Source organism: Notolabrus celidotus, chromosome 20 (assembly GCF_009762535.1).
Source record: "Notolabrus celidotus isolate fNotCel1 chromosome 20, fNotCel1.pri, whole genome shotgun sequence".
Classification (NCBI taxonomy): Eukaryota; Metazoa; Chordata; class Actinopteri; order Labriformes; family Labridae; genus Notolabrus; species Notolabrus celidotus.
Window position 1 is genome coordinate 3567245 of NC_048291.1, and position 23154 is coordinate 3590398.

Below are 23154 nucleotides of genomic sequence, written 5' to 3' on the forward strand. Positions count from 1 at the left end.
CAATTGAGCGCTGGCCCCCGAACCGGCCCTGAAACTGCCTAGGTCAAAAAGGGGTATTAGAAGATGATAAGCCAAAAGACTTCCTTGATAGTGACAGAACCCAGCTAGCCGAGCCACGTGAAACTGATTGTTGGGATGTCAGGTGTGAGGGATATGGATATGTGCTGGTTTGAGTGATCAGCTATGGTTTTAATAACCCTTCATTATTCGTCCTGGAGTTGACGAGTCAAACAAACTTTTCACTTTGTTGCAGGGTCTTTCTGCAAAGCTCAAACCTTGTGCCCTTCCTCCAATCAAAAGTCTTTCTCAGTCCACACTTCTCACTACATCACACCTCCTCCTCCTCTCTACCCGCCTCCCTCCTTCTCCCCTTCAGCAAAGACTCCCAGTGTTTCTAACCATCTCTGTGACTGACTGCACACTGACCGCAGCGCACCGCTTCCTCCCCTGTCCCCCTGTAGAGAGACCCCAGCGGATGAACAACATCCTGACCTCGGCCACGGAGCCCTACGACCTGTCCCTGTCCAGATCCTTCCAGAACCTCAGCCATCTGCCGCCCTCCCACGAGCTGGCCCTCAAGTCTGACTTAAGTAAATACTCGTCCTCCCTCGTCAGATTAAGTAGGTGCTCCTTCATTCGTCCTTCATCGCCGTGTTCTGCCTGATGCAATGAAAAAAAAAAAAAAGGAATGACGTCACCCTGGTGCCCCGTGCATTTCAGGGTCGCCACATTCACCCCCCCCCTGAATGTCCATTACAGAGACATGCATCATGATAAGTATCTCCAGATGTTTGGTGGCTCATCATGCAGATAGTCCTCTCACTTTTTCACCTTTATGTGGGGGGATAAACTTAAAATGCATGACGACGCGCTCCACTCTCATTCCCACCAACTCATCTATGAGTCCATCGACTGGCAGCTAATTGGCGTGTAATTTGGCTCCATCTGCAGCCCATGTCATGTTGCTAACGTCTCTTAATGACATATTAAGAGCTGTTTTTTTTATAGCTGAATGGCTTCTATACGCCAACAAGATGGCGCTTTAATATCCCAGCAATTTCTACAAGTCATTATCTCCGCTGTGACATTTTCAGCTTGATGATGACGCGGATGAAGCTGATTTAACTTCATGACCAGAGCATGCCGTGTGTTTCTTTGGATAAGTCGCATGTGCCTGATTGATTGGTGTCTTTATTCCAAATGTGGATTTAATAGGAGTAGATTGAACACTAAGTATTAAGCATGATAAACCTGTGTGATTATTTCAGCTGAAAAATGGAGCACACGCTCAACAGGGCATGGGTAGCCTTCGTGTTTATTTCTAGGCTTTGTCTGCTTTTCAGCAAACATCTAAAGAAACATTTGACAATTAAAGTTTGTTTAAAAGCCCAACATTTGTACACATGGAAAAGAACAACAAGTTAAAAGATATTCATGGGTATTATATGACATCATGCAGTGTTTGGAGCACAATTTTTAGGTCCCACACAGGACTATACAAGCAACTGAGAAGCTCCTGACCTACACTACCAGTCAAAAGTTTGGAAACACCTTCTCATTCAAGGGTTTTATTTATTTTAATTATTTGAAACACTCACCAAATCATCCGGCGGTGGCTCATATAGGCTTTTCCTCTAATTCAGTCCCAACAAGGCACATTTTATAGTAGACACATTGATGATTCAAAGTTGATACAGGCATTCCGTTCAGACTAAAATTGTGGGCGTGGCACACTTTCAGGCGGTGCATCAAACGCACATGCCTCGCCATAAACAGGAAATGGATTTTTGGGGGCTTTAAAATGCACGTAATCTCACCAAATCCAACACACTCATCAGGCCTGGTGAAAAATTTGCAGTTCTTTTGGTCATGCAAAAAAATTCTCAAAAATGTGCTGACTTGCACCCTCTACAGTTTTCAAAAACACCTCCCCATAGAGGTTAGTTTGAGCTACATGCATGAAAATGATTATGCATATTCATGGCATCAGGACGCACAAAATAGCCTCTTACACTCATATCTGAAACTCAACAAGAAGAGCGCCACCTAGCTTTGAAAATTCAAAATGGCGCCAAAATAAGGGTGCATACTTTTAAGATCTCAGCCTAGGGTTTTTCTCTAATTAAGTCCCAACAAGGCACATTGTATAGTAGACACATTGACGATTCAATTTTGTTACAGGCATTCCTTTCAGACTAAAATTGTGGGCGTGGCAGACTTTCAGGCGGTGCATCAAACGCACATGCCTCGCCATAAACAGGAAATGGATTTTTGGGGGCTTTAAAATGCACGTAATCTCACCAAATCCAACGCACTCATCAGGCCTGGTGAAAAATTTGCAGTTCTTTTGGTCATGCAAAAAAATTCTCAAAAATGTGCTGACTTGCACCCTCTACAGTTTTCAAAAACACCTCCCCATAGAGGTTAGTTTGAGCTACATGCATGAAAATGAATATGCATATTCATGGCATCAGGACGCACAAAATAGCCTCTTACACTCATATCCGAAACTCAACTGGAAGAGCGCCACCTAGCTTTGAAAATTCAAAATTGCGCCAAAATAAGGGTGCATACTTTTAAGATCTCAGCCTAGGGTTTTTCTCTAATTAAGTCCCAACAAGGCACATTGTATAGTAGACACATTGACGATTCAATTTTGTTACAGGCATTCCGTTCAGACTAAAATTGTGGGCGTGGCAGACTTTCAGGCGGTGCATCAAACGCACATGTCTCGCCATGAACAGGAAATGGATTTTGGGGGATTTTAAAAGCCCCGAAATCTCACCAAATCATGAGGTGGTGGCGGCTCACATGGGGCGGTGGCTGCAAGTGGTCATCGCTGCTTGCGGCTTTAATTATAATTGTACCACACAGGTCAGGGCGAGTATATAACCCTTTATTCATGTTTTGTTCCCTTCCCTATACACAACCATTTTAGCCACAAAAATGAGGGAGTTGCAGAGGGTTGGGGTGGCGATGGCACGAAAGCCAAGGTCCTGGTGAATAAGTGTGTATGTTACTTGTTTGTCTGGGCTTCTGTTGAAACATGGCAGTGCAAGGTGGCGGACTCTATGAAAGGAGACCGAGTCCTTATGTAGATATAAAAGACATACTTGTGAATCACATGATGATGACCTGCCAAATGCCATTAAATGCTACACACTGTAGCTTCAAGCTAGCTAAAAGCAGTTGAAATACAACAAATACTGGGAGTAAAGACATTATTTCAAGGCTATTGGAGGAACACTACCAGTCAAAAGTTTGGAAACACCTTCTCATTCAAGGGTTTGTATTTATTCTAATTATTTGAAACACTGTAGATTAATACTGAAGACATCAAAACTATGAAAGAACATATATGGAATTATTTAATGAACAAAAAAGTGTTAAACAAAGCAGAATATGTTTTATATTTAAGATTCTGTAAAGTAGCCCCCTTTTTCCTTCATGACAACTTTGCACACTCTTGGTATTCTCTCAGTCTGCTTCATGAAGTGGTCTCCTGGACTGGTTTCTAATGAACATGAGCCTTGTCAGGAGTTCATTTGTAGAATGACTTGCCTTCTTAATGTGTTTGAGACCATCAGTTGTGTTGTTCAGAGGTAGGGTTAGCACACAATGGATAGCCCTAGTTGACTTCCCATATTTTGGGAAAACCAGATTATTTCATAGTGTTGATGTCTTCAGTATTAATTTACAGTGTTTCAAATAATTAGAATAAATACAAACCCTTGAATGTGAAGGTGTTTCCAAACTTTTGACTGGTAGTGTACAAGAGATCAAACTCAAACTGCCCTTGCATAAAGATAATTTTAATATAATAAATAAGTAAAACTTAAAGTAGATTAAATCAAAGTTACACCTTAAACACATACATACATTTATTTGATAGGACAGCTGAAGAGAGACAGGAAGTGTGGGGAGTAGAGAGTAGAGTGGATTGAAACCAGCAACCGCTGCGAAAAGGACTCACAGCCAAATTCCACCAAATCTTTGTCTGGTCCGTCTCCAATTCGTCATAGCACCAGATCTGATAGGTTTCTATTCTAGTCAATGTGTTAACTTCCACTGGATCCACTGTGTTGCATTCCAGGTGTGTCTGAACCAGCAGGTCGGAACGCAACGGATCAGATATGCAAGACTTCTTTTTCTGCTGGATGCCGCAGCACGAGCAGATTTAGATCGAGTGTGACAGGAAGTCAGGCACCACAACAAATTAAACATCCTGTTAATTTCAGAATAAAACACTGTGTTATCACCAGATCGTTCACTTAACTACAACAACAAGCCGTCATGATAGGAGCAGATATTCAGCATTTTGACACATATCGGCATCTGCCTTTTTTTTAAATCCGACGGCTGATAAGAGATCAATTTAAAACTGAGTTATTTTGGCTCTGGTGCAGCCGCACCTCTCTGTCTGCTGTCACTACTCCGTCTCCAGCACTGTCCCACTCCCACACACCATCTGATTGGTTGCACGCAGAGCCACGGCACAGGTAACAGCCAACCAGCCAATGAGAAACTGCAGGGAGAAATGGAACGCAAGCTAGGCTACCGTTTTTGCAAACAGTGTCATTTCTACCAAGTGATTTAGCCAATTTTGACAGATCCCTACCCGAGCACTCACTTCTGATTAGGTGTACGCTGTACTTGGATTTTATCAGCACTTTACTTTGCTGCCAGAAAGTCAGTTCGATTTTGCAAATTTGAAAAGCTGTTTAATAAACATACGCTTAAAGGCATTTAAATTAAGTTAAGTGTTGGAGTTTGTATTCAAAATTTTGATGCCAATATTTTCCCTTTTACTGCAAATGAATATCGGCCTCCTTGACTACTAATAATCGGTATCGGTATCAGCCCTGAAAAAAACATATTGGTCTTTCTCTAGAGCGGAGCCAGACCTTGAGTCAACAGGTCAGAGGTTTTCAGAGGACCAGAAAGAAAACATGGATGAGGAGAGGAGGAGGAGGAGGATCCTTGATTCAGTGATTACTGCAGGGGGGAACCTCGGTCACATGACTCCAGCTGTCCAGCGGTCCTGCTCAGTGCTACATTCTGAACAAGCAGCAGACTCAGGTCTCAAACTATGAAGCCCATGCGGAAGTGTTATAAACTGCAATTCATGAAGAATCCACTTGAGGCTGGCTGCAGAAACACAGGAAACCACATAGACATGAATGGGAAAAAGACGATCTTTGCAGCATTAAGAAACATGTTTACAGCCTGGTTCAAAAAACAGCTTGGCCCTACGAAGCTAAGGTCGGCTAAATTTTTTTCCTAACGTGACGGTTCAGAAGATATTAAGATTATGAGTTTTTGCCCATATAAGGACGACTGACTTGATTGACAGGCGGGAACACATAGCTGTTGGCTAAGAGGCTCAAACTCCGCCCCTTTACGTCACACTCTGCCTGGTTGAGTTCCACATTTCCAATATGGCTGCCCCCGTCGATTGGCTTCAAAACAGCGCTCAGGAACAAATTTTATACAGTCTATGGTTCTGAAACACAACCAGTGGGTATTGACGGACGAGAGAGCACAGATCTGGTGGAAGTCCTGGTTGAAACCCTTGTACATTTTTTATACATAATTTAAAGGAACACTTAAAGGAAGTTTTATTTATTTGTATATGGTATCATTTTTATTTCATCTAGTCTTCTTTCACTCATCAGGCTTGATTCAGAGAAGTTAATGGATTTAGTTTTTGGGGTTCAAAGTTTGACTTACTTGGTAAAATGATGATCAGAGTTTGTACCTGTGACTGAACTTGATGCTGTTTCACACAGACAGAAGGAAACAGCTGGTCTAATGCTCCGCTGTATTCTTGTTTTCAGTATCATGGAGAACATAGATAATAGAACTCTGATTTAACACCTCTTTAACGTCAGTATGCTATTGAGGTGTATAAAACACAGTACTCTGTGTATTTATGTGTCCTCTGTCTCAGACTGATACAGAGCTCTGGAGGGTTTTACTGACAGGATGCACACAGCAGCTTTTGAAATACCAGGGACTTTTTTTAAAACCCACCATTTGTACTCGACGACTTCCACTTCAGATCCTCCACTTGAGAGCGATGCATTTTTCATACTTCAGTTTTAAACATGAGATAAACCAAAAAATGTGAGCTACAGAATTGAGTTCATCAGGGAGGGATGTTTTGACTGAGCGTGGATATAACTTTAAATCATTGACCAAACAGAACGGCACATTTTCCCCTTGCAGCTTTAAAGGTGACATATCATGCAAAATGGACTTTTTAATGGTTCTCTACCTGAAATATGTGTCCCTGTATACAAACCCCCCCTGAAAATGAAAAGAATCCATTCTGCCCCTGTTCTGATTTCTCCACCTTTCTGTAAATGTGTGCTGAAACCAGCCGTTTCAGTTTTCAGTGTTTTTCATACGTCACAACGCCATCCGGTCTGTAACAGGAAGTCAGAGCTCGGGGCTTGTTCAGCCCATAGACTGTATAAAATACAACTCAACCCCTCCTCCGTTTTTCATTACCTGCACACAAGTGTGCTAACAAGGAGCTTAGGAGGGATGCCATGATGTCACCACAGCAGCACATTCACATCATCTTCAGAAACTACAGTATGTTCTCCCAGTAGCTACAGAAACAATGCAGAGGCTTATTTTGCCACCACAATCTCAGGGTTGTTAGCGTGGAAGTTGACCATAATATATAAAGTATGGGCCCTTAATGATTTCATGTATTTACCCACATAGCAAAACTGGTCTGGCCCGGTTCTAGCCCACAATACACTTAGACTCGGCCAACAAACCGCAAAGAATGACGGCCCACACATGGGCCAGCTTAATCACAACCTCAACCTTAATCTGCCAAGATGTGGCATGGACAGATCTGGGCCACATAAACCAAGTCACAATCGGGCCAGATGTGGCATGCCATCATATATACAATGCCATCATTGCCAGATCTGGTCCACATCCGGTTGACTGACATACCACTTGCCATGCCAGCAGACAGCCAGCAGTGCCAGCTTGATGCCAGATCTGGCCCAGACTTATCAGACCAGTTTTGATATGTGGGTAGTAGGCTGTTACATGACATTCATCATAATTAAGAGTTTTTGTGATTCTTTCTACAAACCTAAAACCTTTAAAGGAGACATATCATGCAAAATGGACTTTTTAATGGTTCCAGAATCCTTTCTGCCCCTGTTCTGATTTCTCCACCTTTCTGTAAATGTGTGTGAAACCAGCCGTTTCAGTTTTCAGTGTTTTTCATACGTCACAACGCCATCCGGTCTGTAACAGGAAGTCAGAGCTCGGAGCTTGTTCAGCCCATAGACTGTATAAAATACAACTCAACCCCTCCTCCGTTTTTCATTCCCTGCACACATGTGTGCTAACAAGGAGCTTAGTAGGGAGGCATGCTAGTTGTAGGCTGTCTTAATAAACACAAAGGTCGCTTTTACTCCCCACGTCTGCAGATTTGAAGATCTAGTGGATGATTTGTATTTTCCATGGAAAAGTGCTAGCGCTAGTTAGCATAGCCACATAGCTACATGTCGTAGCTGTGTACCAAGACACACGTCGACATACTGATAAATAAAACAACAAGAAACACAAAATCTGTGACCAATGGTTCAGAAAGGTCCTGCTGCGGGCGCCTCTTCGTCAGGATCAGATTCTGGATCAGATTCAGAGGGTTGAAGTAACGCGGGTCTGTGAGCAGCCAACATGTAAACATTAGATCAACGTGCTGGACAGCCGAGGCCACACCCACTTCCTGAGGGGGCGTGGTCAGAGAGAAAACAGAGTGTTCTGAGGAGGGCTGAAGAAGAGGGTTTTTCAGGCATGCCATAATCTGATTTCAAAGTGTTTTTTTGAGCATAAACTTTAAAGACATGTTTTGGGGACCTCTTAGACCAATATATGTTGATGAAAAAAGTGATATGTCACCTTTAATATTCAGACATTAATGCACTCAAGTACACAAGCATCACAAAACAAGATAGATTAAATGTCAGTGAGATGATTTAGACACAAGTATAATGTGTTATTATCACATTAAATACATTAATTGATGGAAAATCTTCCTTTCTTTTACACTCATCCCCCGTATTTGTACTTTTACTTTTCTCCAAAGCATTAGCGCAGGAATAAACTCACTGCTCTGTAGATAATGAACGCCCTTGTTGAATGCGAGAGCCATATTATCCGTCCTTGACTCCTCAGAGGAGTCGCACTCCGAGAGAAAGCCATTTAATCGTGCCATTGGCCTCTCTCTTCACGGCACAGTTGTGTGCTTGAAAAAAAAGCATCGGTGCAATCTCCTTTCGGCGCATTCAACATTCTTCTTCTTCCCTTGCCTTTTCTCTCCCTTATCAACTCTGGGCTTTGCTCTTATCTCGCCGGAGCCTTGTTCACACACAGAAAACCACAGAGATGAATCACGCTGAACAACAAAAGAGGCTTTTCGAGTTTGAGACGGAGGGGCTCTGCAGAATTTGTCAGAGTCGTCCCTTGAAGAAACATTAAGTAGAAGGGTGAAGCATGAGTAAAGTGTTTGGAAACAAGCCTAAGAGTAATTTAATTAGATACTTTTTTAATTGAACCATCTGGAGAGACGACGGCCACCAAATTAAATTAGTATGGTTTGTTTTGCAATTTGAAATGACCGTCTCCTCCATCTAAACCGACCTTCAGTGATGCCAATGAGGCAGAGATTGAGGACACTCCACTTAGGCAACTTGTTTCCTAAAGTGTGTTGGAGAAGGAAGGCGGAGCATATCTTAAAGGGATATTTTTTTAAAGTGGGGTTGTGTGAGTTACAGTACACTATTGCTCCTGGTAGCCACAATGCGTGCCGGTGAGCTCTTCCCTTTTAATGATAGAATTCCCAGAGGGCAGGTGGGCAAGCTAGGCTACAATTCTCTGTGGACTGGGCCTCCTATTTCATGTAATTTCTCTAAAGTTGAGAAAATATGGTCCAGGCACTCATGGTGCAAATGCATGAACCAGTAGAAATAATTGGAGCTCTTCAGTTGGCCTGCATGAGCACGGATACACGCCGATCAGCTGTTTGGATCAACAAGCACGTAGCAGGATCAAGTAGCAGTATCGGTCTTTAGAGTGAATTAAACTCACTTTTCTGCACATTTAAAAGATGGAGACGTACCTGTCTTTATCCTGGCTGTTCAAACAAGCAAACCTCCTGTAAGGCAGGGAACTCTGGATGATGAGTGATGCAGACTGGAGCCGTATGTGAGCCGCTGGTATCCTCTGATTCAGAAAGGTCCTGAAGTATTGTTGTCACTAAGTCTCTCTCCTGACAGCAGAAGATCTCGGGGTAACGTGGGATCTCTCCTGCTCACTCGTTAGCACAGAACTTCCTCCCCTCTCTTCTTCTTCGTTGGTACGTCGGGTCTGCATGTGGAGTTCTTCCTCTGTAAACTCTGGTTCGTAGAGGGATCCTCTTGTGTCCACAGTAAACGGCATGTCATCGCCGCTGTCAGAATCACTCATTTCTGCAGTTTGTAGTTTTTGATCTTAAAAGTGAAGACAGATCCAAACAGCTGATCGGCGTGTATCCATGCTCATGCAGCGGAAGAACACCAGTCTCTGAGGTGCGTCTGAAAATAGTGCCTAATTGACGGCAAACTGAATAGCTCCAATTTTTTCTACTGGTTCATGCATTTGCACCGTGATGAATGCCTGGACCATATTTTCTCAAGTTTAGTGAAATTGCATAAAATAGGCGACCCCGTCTGCAGAGAACATAGCCTAGCTTGCCCACCGGTCCTCTGGGGAGTTTCTCATTAGAGGGGAAGAGCTCACTGGCACTCATTGTGGCTAACAGGAGCACTAGTGTACTCTAACTCATACGACCCTACTGCAAAAAAAAAAGAAATATCCCTTTAAACACTCTCTTTGGTCACCCCAAGAGTAATCTAATCACTTCCAAGAACAAACTGGCCACCTTTAATCCTCTGGAAGAGAAAGAACATTAAACATCTTTGCAGCACTTCCCTTTTCAATTCCACTGCTCCTGCTCCAAACCTCTCCAAAGATCACTTTATAATTGATGTTCCACCAGTTTCCCAGAGTTTTAGTGCATTATATGATTACAGTGGTCTGTGATCAATAGCCAGCACATAAATACACTGCTTATATTGAATCTAATCTAGCAGAGTGGGGGAGCTAGGGTTTAATTAGCCGTTGTTAGCAGTTCCCTGTGTTTGTAGGCCTCCTGCTCAACATTTGGGACCCTTTAACCTCTCGCAATCATGTTAATTGTAAAAGTGCTGCAGTTGTATCAACGCCGCCAGAGATGGGATTGAGCAATATGCACCACCGCCTCCTAAATCATTTCAGTCAGTTCAAGTGTAAACAGCTTAACAAGTGTACACCCATAAAAAAGCAGGTCTTAAATCAAAAGGCAAGTAAGAGGAGGAAGTGCAGCTGTAGTGGCTCCTTTCTGGGGAGGCAGAGGAATCCTCTCTTGAAGATTGTGATACAGAGAAAGTGTCTTTTCCCTCGACAGCAGTGTGAAACAGATTGAATGAACACTGATGCCTTTTTATGATCTACAAAAGCAAATGAGACAACAGAAGCACCACTGACAATTTTTGTACTGTATGTAAGGACTGGAATCGCTGCAAGGGGGCAGGCCTCAGACCAGGCGATTAACAACACTACCAAAAAATATGCAAAAATTCAGAATGAGTGGCTCATTAAAACATAAAAAGAAAGCAGGGAGAGATTTTGTCAGAAAATACTACCGTGGCATGTTCAAAACAAGATCAGCAAAGAGATATGATGCAGCTTCGTCCACTGGGGGAACTAAAAATGGCCCAAACTGAAAGTTCCTTGATTCCTTTATTCAGATCCCTAATAGCTGCCACTAATGCAGCAGCTACTCTTCTTGGGGTCCACACAAAACAAACGTAACATGCAAAATATACGTGAAATACAAAAACAGAAAATGCTACGCACATAAAAAGCAAAAACTGGAAATACCTTGCATTGCAGCAGATTTCGATAGAGCCACTAAATGAGTGTTTGCATTATTTGCATTTGAAATCACATTTAAAATCAGATTATTTTGCATTCCAAAACTGAATTTAAATCCACATTAGCAGCAGTACATTCCAACCTAAGGATGTTCCTAAAACCCAAGTCTTGCACAATGTTGCCTGGCCTGCAGTCAGCGCCCAAACCCTGGACACTTTTAAGAAAGCAGTCAAAACCATAGACTGTATAAAATATGGACGTAGTATCCGTGACGTCACCCGTCTGTTCCTGAGTGCTGTTTTGAAGCCAATGGACGGCGGCGGCCATATTGGAAATGTGGAACTCAACCAGGCAGAGTGTGACTTAAAGGGGCGGAGTTTGAGCCTCCTAGCCAACAGCTATGTGTTCCTGACCGGGAGTCAAGTCAGTCATGTCCTTATTTGGGCACAAACCGATAGAGAGATTAGCTACTGTAAGCCAAGCTGTTTTTTGAACCAGGCTGTAAACATGTTTATTAATGCTGCAAAGATTGTCTTTTTCCCATTCATGTCTATGTGGTTTCCTGTGTTTCTGCAGCCAGCCTCAAGTGGATTCTCAATGCATTGCAGTTTATAACACTTCCACATGGGCTTCATGGTTTGAGACCGGAGGTAGCCGCTTGGTCAAAACGCACCTTTTCCTTAGATAGGATAGATGTTATCCCCACCTACCCCCCAGACCCCCTACCTGACCCTGTGAAGCGACCTTGGGTTTCTTGAAAGGTGCTATATAAATACCAATTATTATTAGGGCCGGAGCACCGATGTTGGCGAAGGCCCTATTGTAACCCTAAGGATTGTTCTTTCTCCCGCCACTTAAAACGCATTTTTGGACCTCTGAATGTGAATGAAAGCGCAGATATTTTTGCACACTCATCGGGTCTGGTGAAAATTGCAAGTTATTATAGGTCTCGCAAAAAAAATTCTCAGTAGCGCCCCCTAGAGGTAAAAAAAACACCCTCCCCATAGGGGTTATTTTGAGCTACATGCATGAAAAGTCCTAAACAGTTTCATGGCTTCATGACGCACAATAAAGCCTCTTGCACCCATATACAAAACTCAACAGGAAGAGCGCCACCTAGCTTTGAACATGAAAAATGGGGCCAAAATGGGTCCGTGCAAGGGTGCATACTTTTGCTCATTTCTCCTAGAGCTTTTCTCCGATTCAGTCCAAACTAGGCACATTCTATAGGAAACCAATTGACGATTAATACAAATTAAAGGTATTCCCTTCAGACTAAAATTGTGGGCGTGGCAGACTTTGGGGCGGGGCATCAAAAAAAAATGTTGGAAAATGGATTTTAGTGACTTTAAAATGCACGTAATCTCACCTCATCCAACACACTCGTCAGTCCTGGAAAATTGCGACATTTTATGGGTTTGGCAAAAAAAGTCGAAAAAATGTGCTCACTAGCGCCCCCTACAGTTTTCCAAAACCCCTCCCCATAGGGGTTATTTTGAGCTACATGCTTGAAAAATTTTACGCATATTCATGGCTTCAGGACGCACAAAAAAGCCTCTTGCACCCATATCCCAAACTCAACAGGAAGACCGCCACCTAGCTTTGAACATGAAAAATGGCGTCAAAATAAGGGTGCATACTTTTGCTATTAACTTCTAGAGCTTTTCTCCGATTCAGTCCAAACCAAGGTCAACCTATAGGAGACACCTTGACGAGAAGAAATTATCACAACATATTTTGATCAGACAAAAATTGTGGGCGTGGCATGCGTTGAGACGGGGCATCAAACGCACATACAGCTTTGAATGTGAAGAATGACGCCCAAATAAGGGTGCATACTTTTGAGAGCTCCTCCTAGAGTTTTTCTCCAATTCAGTCCAAACAAGGCACATTCTACAGCAGACATATTGACGATTAAATTATTGTTAAAGGAATTCTGTTCAGACTAAAATTGTGGGCGTGGCAGACTCTAAAGTCTGGAGGTTTTCTTTGCAATTTGCCAAAAACTTGGAACAGTTGCACCACCTTAGGCAGTATATATTCTCAGATCTCGCTTTGACATCATGTGGTGGCAAATATCAGGCGGCGGTTTACATGTGGCGGTGGCTCCGGGTGTGTGAGGGCCCGTTCATCGCTGCTTGCGGCTTTAATTATTATTGTTATTATTATCATTATCCATTTAGCAAGCGCTGTTCGTGATGTGGTAGCTGCACCTGTATGCTTTGCTCATATGTGGTCGCTGAAATTCTGAGTACTCCAATGATATTTTAATTCAGTTTGACACAAAGTGCACATTACTTTTGTCTTGTCATCTGAGCTATCTGGGAGCTTTCTTAAAATGGAATGCACCAATCCAAAGCACAGTGGAAAACCCTTATGATATCTGATACTTGCCTGTTATTTGATGTTTAACGGTATGTTTCATTTGTTATCACAGCAGGACATAATACACTCTTGCTCCATTAACATTCAAGTGTATAATCAACACAGATCTCCCAGAATGGCTACTCAAGTTTGACCTATGAATGGAGCTCTGGGCCATGGGCTTGTCGATTGTCTGTATACTTGTCGCCTCTGGTCGAGTTCGGTTGACATTTTCTGCCATAATGTCACATCTAAACCGGGCCTTCTGGGAAAAAATGCTGGAGCACATCGCCACAGGATAAAGTTGGGCCTCTTTCATTAGGAATGCACAGAGCGGTGGACATGAAACCCCTGATGGAGGGGACAATAGGGTGACCTTCTGTATCTAGGCATGACATCTCTCCCAGAGAGGCTGCGCATCCAGACAACCAATTCCCATCATCCCCCTTCTCCACGACTCACTGAAGCGTGGTACGGTCCTAAAACGGCCATTCGACCTCTTTGTTCTGCAATAATTAACTACTGCAGAGGTAACGACCCCCCCCCCGCCCCCATCAGTTAATCAGAGAGCTTCTGTGGTAGCATCCCCCTGTGAGCCAGTGTTGCCAAAAACAGGTAGATAAAAGTCTGCTGAGAGCTGATTGCCGCCTGTGGTTAATACAGCCGCGAATGACTTTACCATTAAGAGCATGTGTGCACTCAGCGGAGACGCCGACCTGATTTCTGGCAGAGGAATTAAACGACTGGTTGCCCGCCCAGGCACGACCAGTCGATGAACTGTTGGGTATTGAAGCATGCTGATGAGTCCCATCCACACAGAGGGACAACAAAGCTGATGAAAGTCTGCTGTTTTTCTGTTATTTGTCGAAGAAATGACAAAACAATTCAGAGCAGAACTGTTCAACTACTCTGTTGGTTACAGTGATCACCTCCTCCCTTCAGCAGCAGCCAGAAGGTGTGGGACAAATACAATGAATACTAATGTATTGACATTTTCCTTCCGATTGCTTTTCAGCCACTCTGGTCTGGTCAGTTTACATTTAAAGACTACTCTATCTTATAAGCCTGGGTTAATCTCAAAGTGAGACCAAGGAAGGGACATTTCAAGAGTCTGGTGCAAAGAATTACTGCAACTATTCTGATACTTCTACTTCTAATAATTCAAATCTCACAGCTTTGTTTTTGGAAATAGCACAAGAGATAAACAACACTGGTTCTAAACAGCCACAGAAGTCAGCCTACCCAACGTTCCTGCCCAATCAATCACATTTGATTGAAAGGACCCAAACAGAGTTGGGCTTTGCATTGCAAATTCATCTGAGTAGAGCCAGTTGGAAAGTCCTGTGACCTCATGCACCAGCTCTGTATAAGTCATGCCTTAAAGCTAGGGTTGGTAGTCTCGGAAAACCAGCATGAATTTGAATGTAGCTTTTCCTCATGACTCCGTCTAACCCCTCCCCTCCTCCCTCGGAGCTCCTCCAAAACGACGCCCCCCCCCGCTCACATGCACGAGCGCCACTGATTCTCGACCATATGATCGTAACTGATTCAAAACCGGTCCTCACCGAAACATTTACATAGTGAAAGTTAAAAACACAAACAAACATGGCTGCTGTTAGTACTCACAACTGTCATGCTAGCATTATCCAGTTGTACCAGTGACACGATATCAGGAGAAAAGTTATAACACATATATAATACTGTAACAGCTCTACTGTTTGTTAAACCTGTTCAGTGTAGATGCTCTTAATTCCTACAGTGTTGACGGTCAGTGAAGGCATCAGGAGAGGTGTAGAGTGTGTGAGCGGGAGAGAGGAGAGACAAGAGGAGAAGTTCTTCATTCATTCAAACATTGATTGTTGTTTTGTTGGTTGGCGTGGTCACCGCCGACAGTGACCGGTTATTAAAGATCAACGTGTTCACCAATCGGCTCGTCATCACTACAGCGTCCGGACGGACGCTACAATAAATATATATTTTCTGTAGGACTTACTGAACGTCATTAATTATTCTGCTTGTTGGTGAGAGCTTTTTAGACTCTGATCCGGACTACAGTCCTGAGCAAAGCACCTCATCAGGTCAGAGGGGACAGGCCCGAGGACGAGCTAGAGGGGCAGTAAATAGAGTCAGGGGAAGTAGAGGCAGGAGACGGGGACTCGGAGGAGTGCACGCCGGGGAAATGTACGCGCAGGAGGCGGGCAGAACGGCTGGACGGGATTTGATTGGTTTAAAATTTGGGGAGCCAAAAAACGGTGATTGGTTAGTGTTTTCCCAGGTTTACTCCGGCTGTAGATAGCAGCTTTTTTTCACTCTTTTTTAGGAACACATCATGTAATGATTACCATCAGGACGTAAAGATCATTTTAACCAGTATGACAAAAAGTGTATCTAAATCTGATTACCAACCCCAGCTTTAACCCTCCTGTTGTGTTGCGGGTCAAATTGACCCATTTGAAAGTTCAAAAATCCCCCCCAAAAAATGTTAAAAGCATTTTTTTCAGTATGAAACTTCCTTGCTGGGTTTAATTACAGGGTGCCCACTCTTTTCCAGAGGTTATTTTCAAGGACTTTTTCAGGACATTGTCAGCGATGATCAAGCTGGTATGACAGTCTAAATTTAGTACCTAAATTACCAAGTAACAATGATGGGCAACTCTCATCACAGCTTTCTCCTTTTTCAAAAAATATAAAAATTAGTGAAGTAAAAAACAAAAGCGCCAGCTAAAGAATCTGGAAGCTGCCTTACTGAAAAAAAACAATAATAATAATAATCAGAGGATCATTGTATTATTTGACCTAAATAGAACTGAATGACAAAAATGGCCACAAATGTTTCTCAACTCAACTCAAGCTAAAAATATACCTGCTTTAAAAATGTTTATTTGAGTTACTGTAAACTCTGAAAAAATCGCACCGGTATATAAGACGCACTCTGTACTTGAAGATCTCTCAGACATTCAGAAAAGTTTAAACTATGTTCCTGCATGGCGATGTCTATTGTGATCAGCGATGTCTACAACGTGCAGTTTCTGTGCAGCTGTGTCGCTCTTTTTTGTTCTGTTTGTTTTCTCTCAGCCTGCAGGGAAAGTTTTGAGGCGCAGACCCCCACTCTTCTAGTCACTCTTTAACTTAAATATAGGAGTCTTTGAATCAGAAGAGCACTCCACAAGGTTAATTTACCATAAAACATAAACAATAAACCCTCGTTTTCTGTGAATGCATGATTATGAAGTGAAGGAGAACAGATGTGAAAAAAGTTGTGCAGTGTCGCTGTCTTTTCCAGCACAGCGTGCATTCAACTTTCAATGAATGGGGATGTGTTTTGTTAATAGGGTCAGGTCGCACGCAGCCATGTTGGAATCATTTTCAGTCTTGATATATTACTTTTAATGGCAACACAATAATTCTACATAATTATCATTGCATCTTGTTCTGTGTATCCTGAATTTACCATGGGAACTATAAAGTACTTATCTGTCTCCATCCATGAGCTGTAAAATCTAATATCTTGATGTTTGAACCCTTTTTGTTGTGTTTGCCGTCTACTTAACCTTTCAGCGAACTAACAAAGAGACAATGTAGACTTCCTTCTCATGTATGTTGGCTCACAAGTTCCCCATGACATCAACAATGGGTCCAAACCAACACAACCCTCTAGAAAGTTTTAGCACAAGGCTATTTGTGGTGGGAATTTCAGCTTCAGTAATGGGTCTGAGTTGCTACGTGGTAAGCTTTGGAGTCCAAGTTTGATTTTGCCTGAGGTGACACTCTAAGACAAAGGACAACGAGTAATCCAGACCAATGGGTGCTATCTCTAAACTGAGCATCACATCCTGAGCTTGTGTAAGAGATTATCCCAAGAGATAACACATTGTAACAAATGTTCTTGAACTGCATTCAAGGACATGTTGAAACACCCAAGTACAGTAGGATGCATAATGTTGAGGAAATCATTGGAAGTAAAGATTTGTGACACAATCAATCACTGCATGCATCAAATTGTACTCAAACTGCATAAGTATCATGTAGTCTTGATGGAGTCCTGTCTCTCTGATCGCCTTTGTCCTCCCCCTCCTCAGGTGATAAGGACATTGATGACTACTACACAAGGAAGCATCACCATACTGACTTTGGCGGCAGGGGTCCCACCCACATGGTGAAGCTGAATACAGATCATCATCAGCACCAGCAGAGGCAGCGCCCACGCCGAGTCCAAAGGGCCATGTCCCAGGACCACGTCCTGTCTCCTCCCAGGACGCCACGTCGTGGAGACTACGGCTTATCCTCCTACGGCGTCATGGCAGCGGCGGCGTACAGCAGCAGCCGCCACCTCTCAGATGAGCAGCTACTGTCAGCAGACCGCCTCCACTCCCAGGATCCTTTGCTGTCCCCTGCGATGAGGCGCGACAAGTTCCGCGAGAAAGCAATGGCGCGGGCCATGTCTCACGCCGACATGCTGATGCCTATGACGCCCGTCATGGACCGCCACAAGATGACCAAGATGCACTCTCAGCCCAGTGCCTCTAACGACTGCTACAACACGCTGACGGTCAACCACCAAGTGACTACGTCTAAGAGGCAGGCCTTTGCCTCCCGACGAACTCACACGGTGGACCACCTACAGTACATTCCTGGCCACCACCACACGTACCGCACTGCCAGCAAAAACGAAGTAACTGTTTAACCACAGAGGGGTTAGCTGAAGGATTCCCAAGACTCAACACGGACTCCTTCGAAAATCAGCGAGTCTCCTAAACAGGAGCTGTGTCTTCTTATTACAACAACCTCCTACATTAAACTCTTCCTGCTTTTTAGCACAAGCTTCCTCTGTCATCCAGGTTTTGGGTAACTAGATTCAACCCTCCCCCCCACCCCCCGGCAAAGACACATCTCTCTTAGAGCATCATAAGGGCTTAGCGTGTTGACACAAAGAGAGATCCTTCATGTCCGACATATGACGACGTGAAGAAAATATTTTTTAAACTGGACATGGGACTTGAAGGGAATTGTATCGACTTTATAAATATATAAATATACTATATTTACTACTTGTATTTTCAGTCCTTGTTATAGCTTTAGAGATTCTCATTGACTGATGTAAGCACTTCAAGTAGTGCCTCTTGAAATTGTCCCATTTCTATGATGAAGTGGATTTGTGGGTTAAAAAGCACAATTTATGAATTCCCTTTTTTGTTATATTTATTTTACTCTTCTTCTTTGGTAAACGGCCAGAACATATCAGCTTATTATTAGTGTAAACAGGCTGTTTCTGTTGCATACGGTAGATGATTGTAAATAGCCTATATTAGGAGCATTTAAAGACAAAAAGCTGGCCTTGGCATTGCGTTCTGTTTTTTTTGTTTCTCCCACCTGGAATCTATCATGGATTCCCAATTAATAATTTCACTTTTAGATAAGGCAAAAATCCCACATTCATATTATTTCCACAGATGTCTGCAAAATATGTGGATGTAATATCTATATGGGGAGTATATTTTCCTTTTTTTTCTCCTGTGCTTGTAGCATAGATTGATTGTGTATGAAAAAAAGCTTTTACCAGTGTCCATTGGCAGCTTCAGGCACAAATCTACAGGTGAAAATGGAGCCTGATGGTTGTTTAAGTTAGCTTGATTTCCATTCACATATTTCCTTGCTTTGTCATCCAAGAGGATGACCCTCCCTTGCCCACCCTACTCGGGTAAGGCTGATTCATACTTCTGCATCGCCCCTACGCAGCAGGGGCTGACATGGACATGAACACCACATAGTGCGGTCTCTCTGGTAGCCGGTCGCCTATTTCCGGCGCCTGCTACGATCTCTGTTTACTTTTCCACAGAGATTCAGAGCGTGTTGTGTTAATCTACAGCTGATACATGTTGCTGTTTATCATACAGACATGATTACAGGAAGAATAGAGAGGAGGAGATGAAATACACGGCCGATGTCCGGGATCCTGAAAGCCGCCGAGTGGACCAATCACAGGGATTGCGGTCGGCGTTGATTCTACGGGTAGTTACATTTTGAAGGAGGTGCACATCAGGCCTCTGCGTAGGTACGGGAGCTACGCAGACCCCCCGGCGTAGGCTACACCGTCGATTCGATGCAGAAGTATAAATCAGCCTCAGCTTTGTCATCCAAGAGGATGACCCTCCCCCCCGCCCACCTTACTCGGGTAGTGATTGGCCAGCTGCTTCCATCTCTTCGTATCAGGTACTCTGTGTAGGAGCTGAGGAGTGTTTAGGTTGAGTCGTAGCTGTGTGTTGGTGTGTTGACTGAAACAATCAGTACTAAAAAGGACATCAAGCATTAAATAATACTGTGAAATGTTGGTCTAGATGTTTTCATTAAAGCAATGCCTTATTGTATGGAATCCCATGTGCTCTTAACTGAACAATCACGCTTTTGTCACGTGTTGTTGTCTTCGCTTTTTGTGCAATGTTATCAATTACAATTTACCAGCAGAAAAGACTTGTTCAGAGATAGATCAAAAAGTTAATAACCCTGACCCTAATACCTCAGAGAGACTAATTCAATCGAAGAAGTTTAAACTTTAAAAGAAAAACAATCAGTCAAAGTTTTTTTTTTACAAGTTCATGATCTGAAAAGCTTTATTGAAGATTTAATTACTCAACTCTTTATTTCCCAGGGGTTCAATCAGATGAACTGTAAAGAGGAGGTCCTCTTGGTATTTTATAAAATTCTAGATGATCTGGACTAGAACCAAGACCAAGTTGGATTGTGACTCGTGGAAAGAAAGTCTGATATCATGAGAAATGAGTCCTGAGTTAAGTCACTTTAGTTCTAAATCAAGCGTATAACATCCAAAACAAGATGCCCATATAGGACAACCAAGAACCAAGTTTTACCAATTTTAGTTCAGAGTAAGGTCTCAAGTAAATACAATTTGGTCCCAAGTCAAGGAAGGTCATGTCTTCAGAAAGTCAAGCCTCAAAGTCAAGACAATTCAGTCCTATATCAGAACACTTTAGTTAACCCCAAGTTTTGATTCAAATTGAGACAATTAAGTCCAAGGACTTTATAATGCAGTACAATACCAATACAACTTAGTCCCAGCCATTTGTCCCTTTCTGTCCCCTCATGCCTGATGCCTAAATCACCTCAATTGACTCTTAAATTAAGAAACTTCCATTCCAAGTAAAGATTAAATCAAGTTGAATTATTTTGAGGCATATAGTTTTGGTGCCCTCAAGATCTCTGCAGGGTTGATGCAATTCAATCCCATTAAAGACATCTTTAAATGAAGACAATTCATTTCTGAGTGGAATGCATCATTTATCCCCAGTGCCATGTCAGGGGACTGCAACTTGGGGGGACTTGAACCTAAATTGTCTGATGTACCACATGAAGATAATCAATTCAAGACAATTTTGTCCTATGTGAAGTCAATTAGGATGCCCAGAATCCTGCACTTGTAAAGACCTCTACTTAGTCAAGACAGTCCAATCCTAAATTATGTCTAGCTATGAAGACAATTCAGTTTCAGATGAAGTCCTAAAGCCATCACAGTTCAGTTCCAAGTCAGGTCTCACATCAAGACCCAAGTCAAGGTCCAAAATCAAGACGTTCAGTCTCAATTCTAGTCATGTCTGTTGGCATTGGGACAGAATAAAGAACATATCTCATTTCAGTCTCAAGTCAAGACAACTCAGTCCCCGGTCAAGTCCCAAAGACAAGACATTTAGTCTGAAACCAAGGCAATCAGTCCTGAAGCTGGGACAATTTGATACCAAGTCAAGATAGTTAAGTTAGATGCCAAAAAAAAACTAGTAAAAAAGTTAAGATACTTCAATCTGAAATTCAAATAATTAAGTCAAGACTATTACTCCCAGGTCAAGACAATCCAGTACTTACTCAAGACACTTTGTCCCAAGTCAAGATAATTAAGTGAAGTCCAGAGTCAAAACTAACTAAGTGTTTTTTTGTCCATGTCCAATTATGTTCAAAATTCATGACCCATGAAGTCATTTTATAAGTCTAGACAATTTAGTCCCAGTTAAAGGCAAGGGAAGTTTATTTATAAAGCACCATTCATACAAAGAGCAATTCAAAGTGCTTTACAGAGTTTAAAAACAGACACCAGAAAGGTTTTAGAAAGGTCCTGCTGCAGGCGCCTCTCCATCAGGATCAGATTCTGGATCAGATTCAGAGGGTTGAAGTAACGCGGGTCTGTGTATATTCAGCCAACATGTAAACATTGGATCAACGTGCTGGACAGCCGAGGCCACACCCAATTCCTGAGGGGGCGTGGTCAGAGAGCTCATTCTGATTTAAAGGCACAGACACAACAAACAGCCTGTTCTGAGCAGGGCTGAAAAAGAGGGGTTTACAGGCAGACCAGAATCTGATTTCAAAGTGTTTTTTTGAGCAATAAACTTTAAAGACATGTTTTGAGGACCTCTTAGACCAATATATGTTGATGAAAAATACTGTAATATGTCACCTTTAATTAAAAATCATTAATTCAGGACTTGTCTCACGTCAAGTCTATAAAGAGCTAAATCAGTTTTTGGTCTTTAGTTTGGATTTTTTTAAAGGTCCCCTTTATAATTGGTCCCAACTCCTGATTTATTGAAACAGTCTGAGGGTCAAACATCAGTATTCTGAATTACAGGACATATACTGTCCTTTAAAATTTCCATAACTCTAAAAAGTTAAAATAAAAATCTAACAACTATCACTTTAATGACCAATTAACCCAAATAAAACATCAGGAACATTGATGTTATAATCCTTTTATTTAGTTGTATGCTTCTGTACATAATGACTTGAGTTCCATACTCTTTGTGATTGGATCTGTTTGTCCATAGCAGAAAAGCAATGTTTGAATACCCATAAATCCATTATTATGTTAAAATAAGCTCACATCTTTATAACAATGGGGGGATTGATGACCTTGTAGGAGGATGGAAAGTTGGCCAAATGAGTTCAACTCTTTTTTTTCTTTGACGTACTTTAAAATTCATGTGCTACCTTCCTATTTTCTGCTGGGTCTGCATTAAATGATGTCAATTAGAGATTGTCTTCTTTCCTATAATCATGGTCTTTGTACATATAATATGATTATTTTTTTCCTTGAGAGAGCTTGCAGGGTAGTGGAGAACATTTTTAAAGCTAAGAGGGTTGTTAAATGTTGAGTAGGCCTCATCCAACAGATATCTGTACCCTTTCACCTCGCTCAGCTAATCTTCACAAACTTCATCTTCTTCGTTTCACTTAATTAATAATGATGTCATCCCGAGAGCCTTTTTATCTATGTGCAATATTTCCTACTCATGCTCCATAACTCTATAGCCACATCTTCATTCTAAAATGTTGTGAGATTCATTTGCTGCCATAAAGGATATGTTGTCCTTTTTCACTTAGAGTCGTGGTCTTTGATGATAATAAAAAAAAAAAAGGAGTTTGTTTTATACACAGCTAAATGTGATATGGATGGAACAGGCGTGTGTGTAACTGCACAAATAAGTGAAAACAACAAAATATGACTGTTCTTGTTCCTTTTCTGTTTGTTTACAACATATTAAAGCACATCACATGTGTTGTATAAATATTCCCTGATGCCTTTTCATATTTATAACATATTGCTCTCAGAAATAGACAACAAACAGAAGATGGTGCGATCGATGGTGAGCTGAGAGGCCGGCGTGCCAAAGGTCAAGGAATCAAACCAACCTTGAGTCGTATTCACAGCAATGTCGTGACCTCCAGCTGGGTCTTTCATTCCATTCTAGCCTCCAGGAAATCCTCTGCCATATACAGTTGTATGAAAAAGTTTGGGCG

General features: G+C 42.3%; 1 protein-coding gene across 1 annotated transcript in view; it reads left to right on the forward strand.

Annotated features, from left to right (window-relative positions):
- LOC117831924 (protein shisa-6-like) overlaps positions 1-18176 on the forward strand; it is a 164096-nt gene extending 145920 nt beyond the window's left edge. The window contains exons 8-9 of the mRNA XM_034710831.1: positions 462-620; positions 17433-18176. Coding sequence (XP_034566722.1) covers positions 462-620; positions 17433-18037 — 764 coding nt within the window. The 3' untranslated portion in view covers positions 18038-18176. The remainder of the gene's footprint in view (positions 1-461; positions 621-17432) is intronic.
- Positions 18177-23154: the final 4978 nt, after the last annotated feature.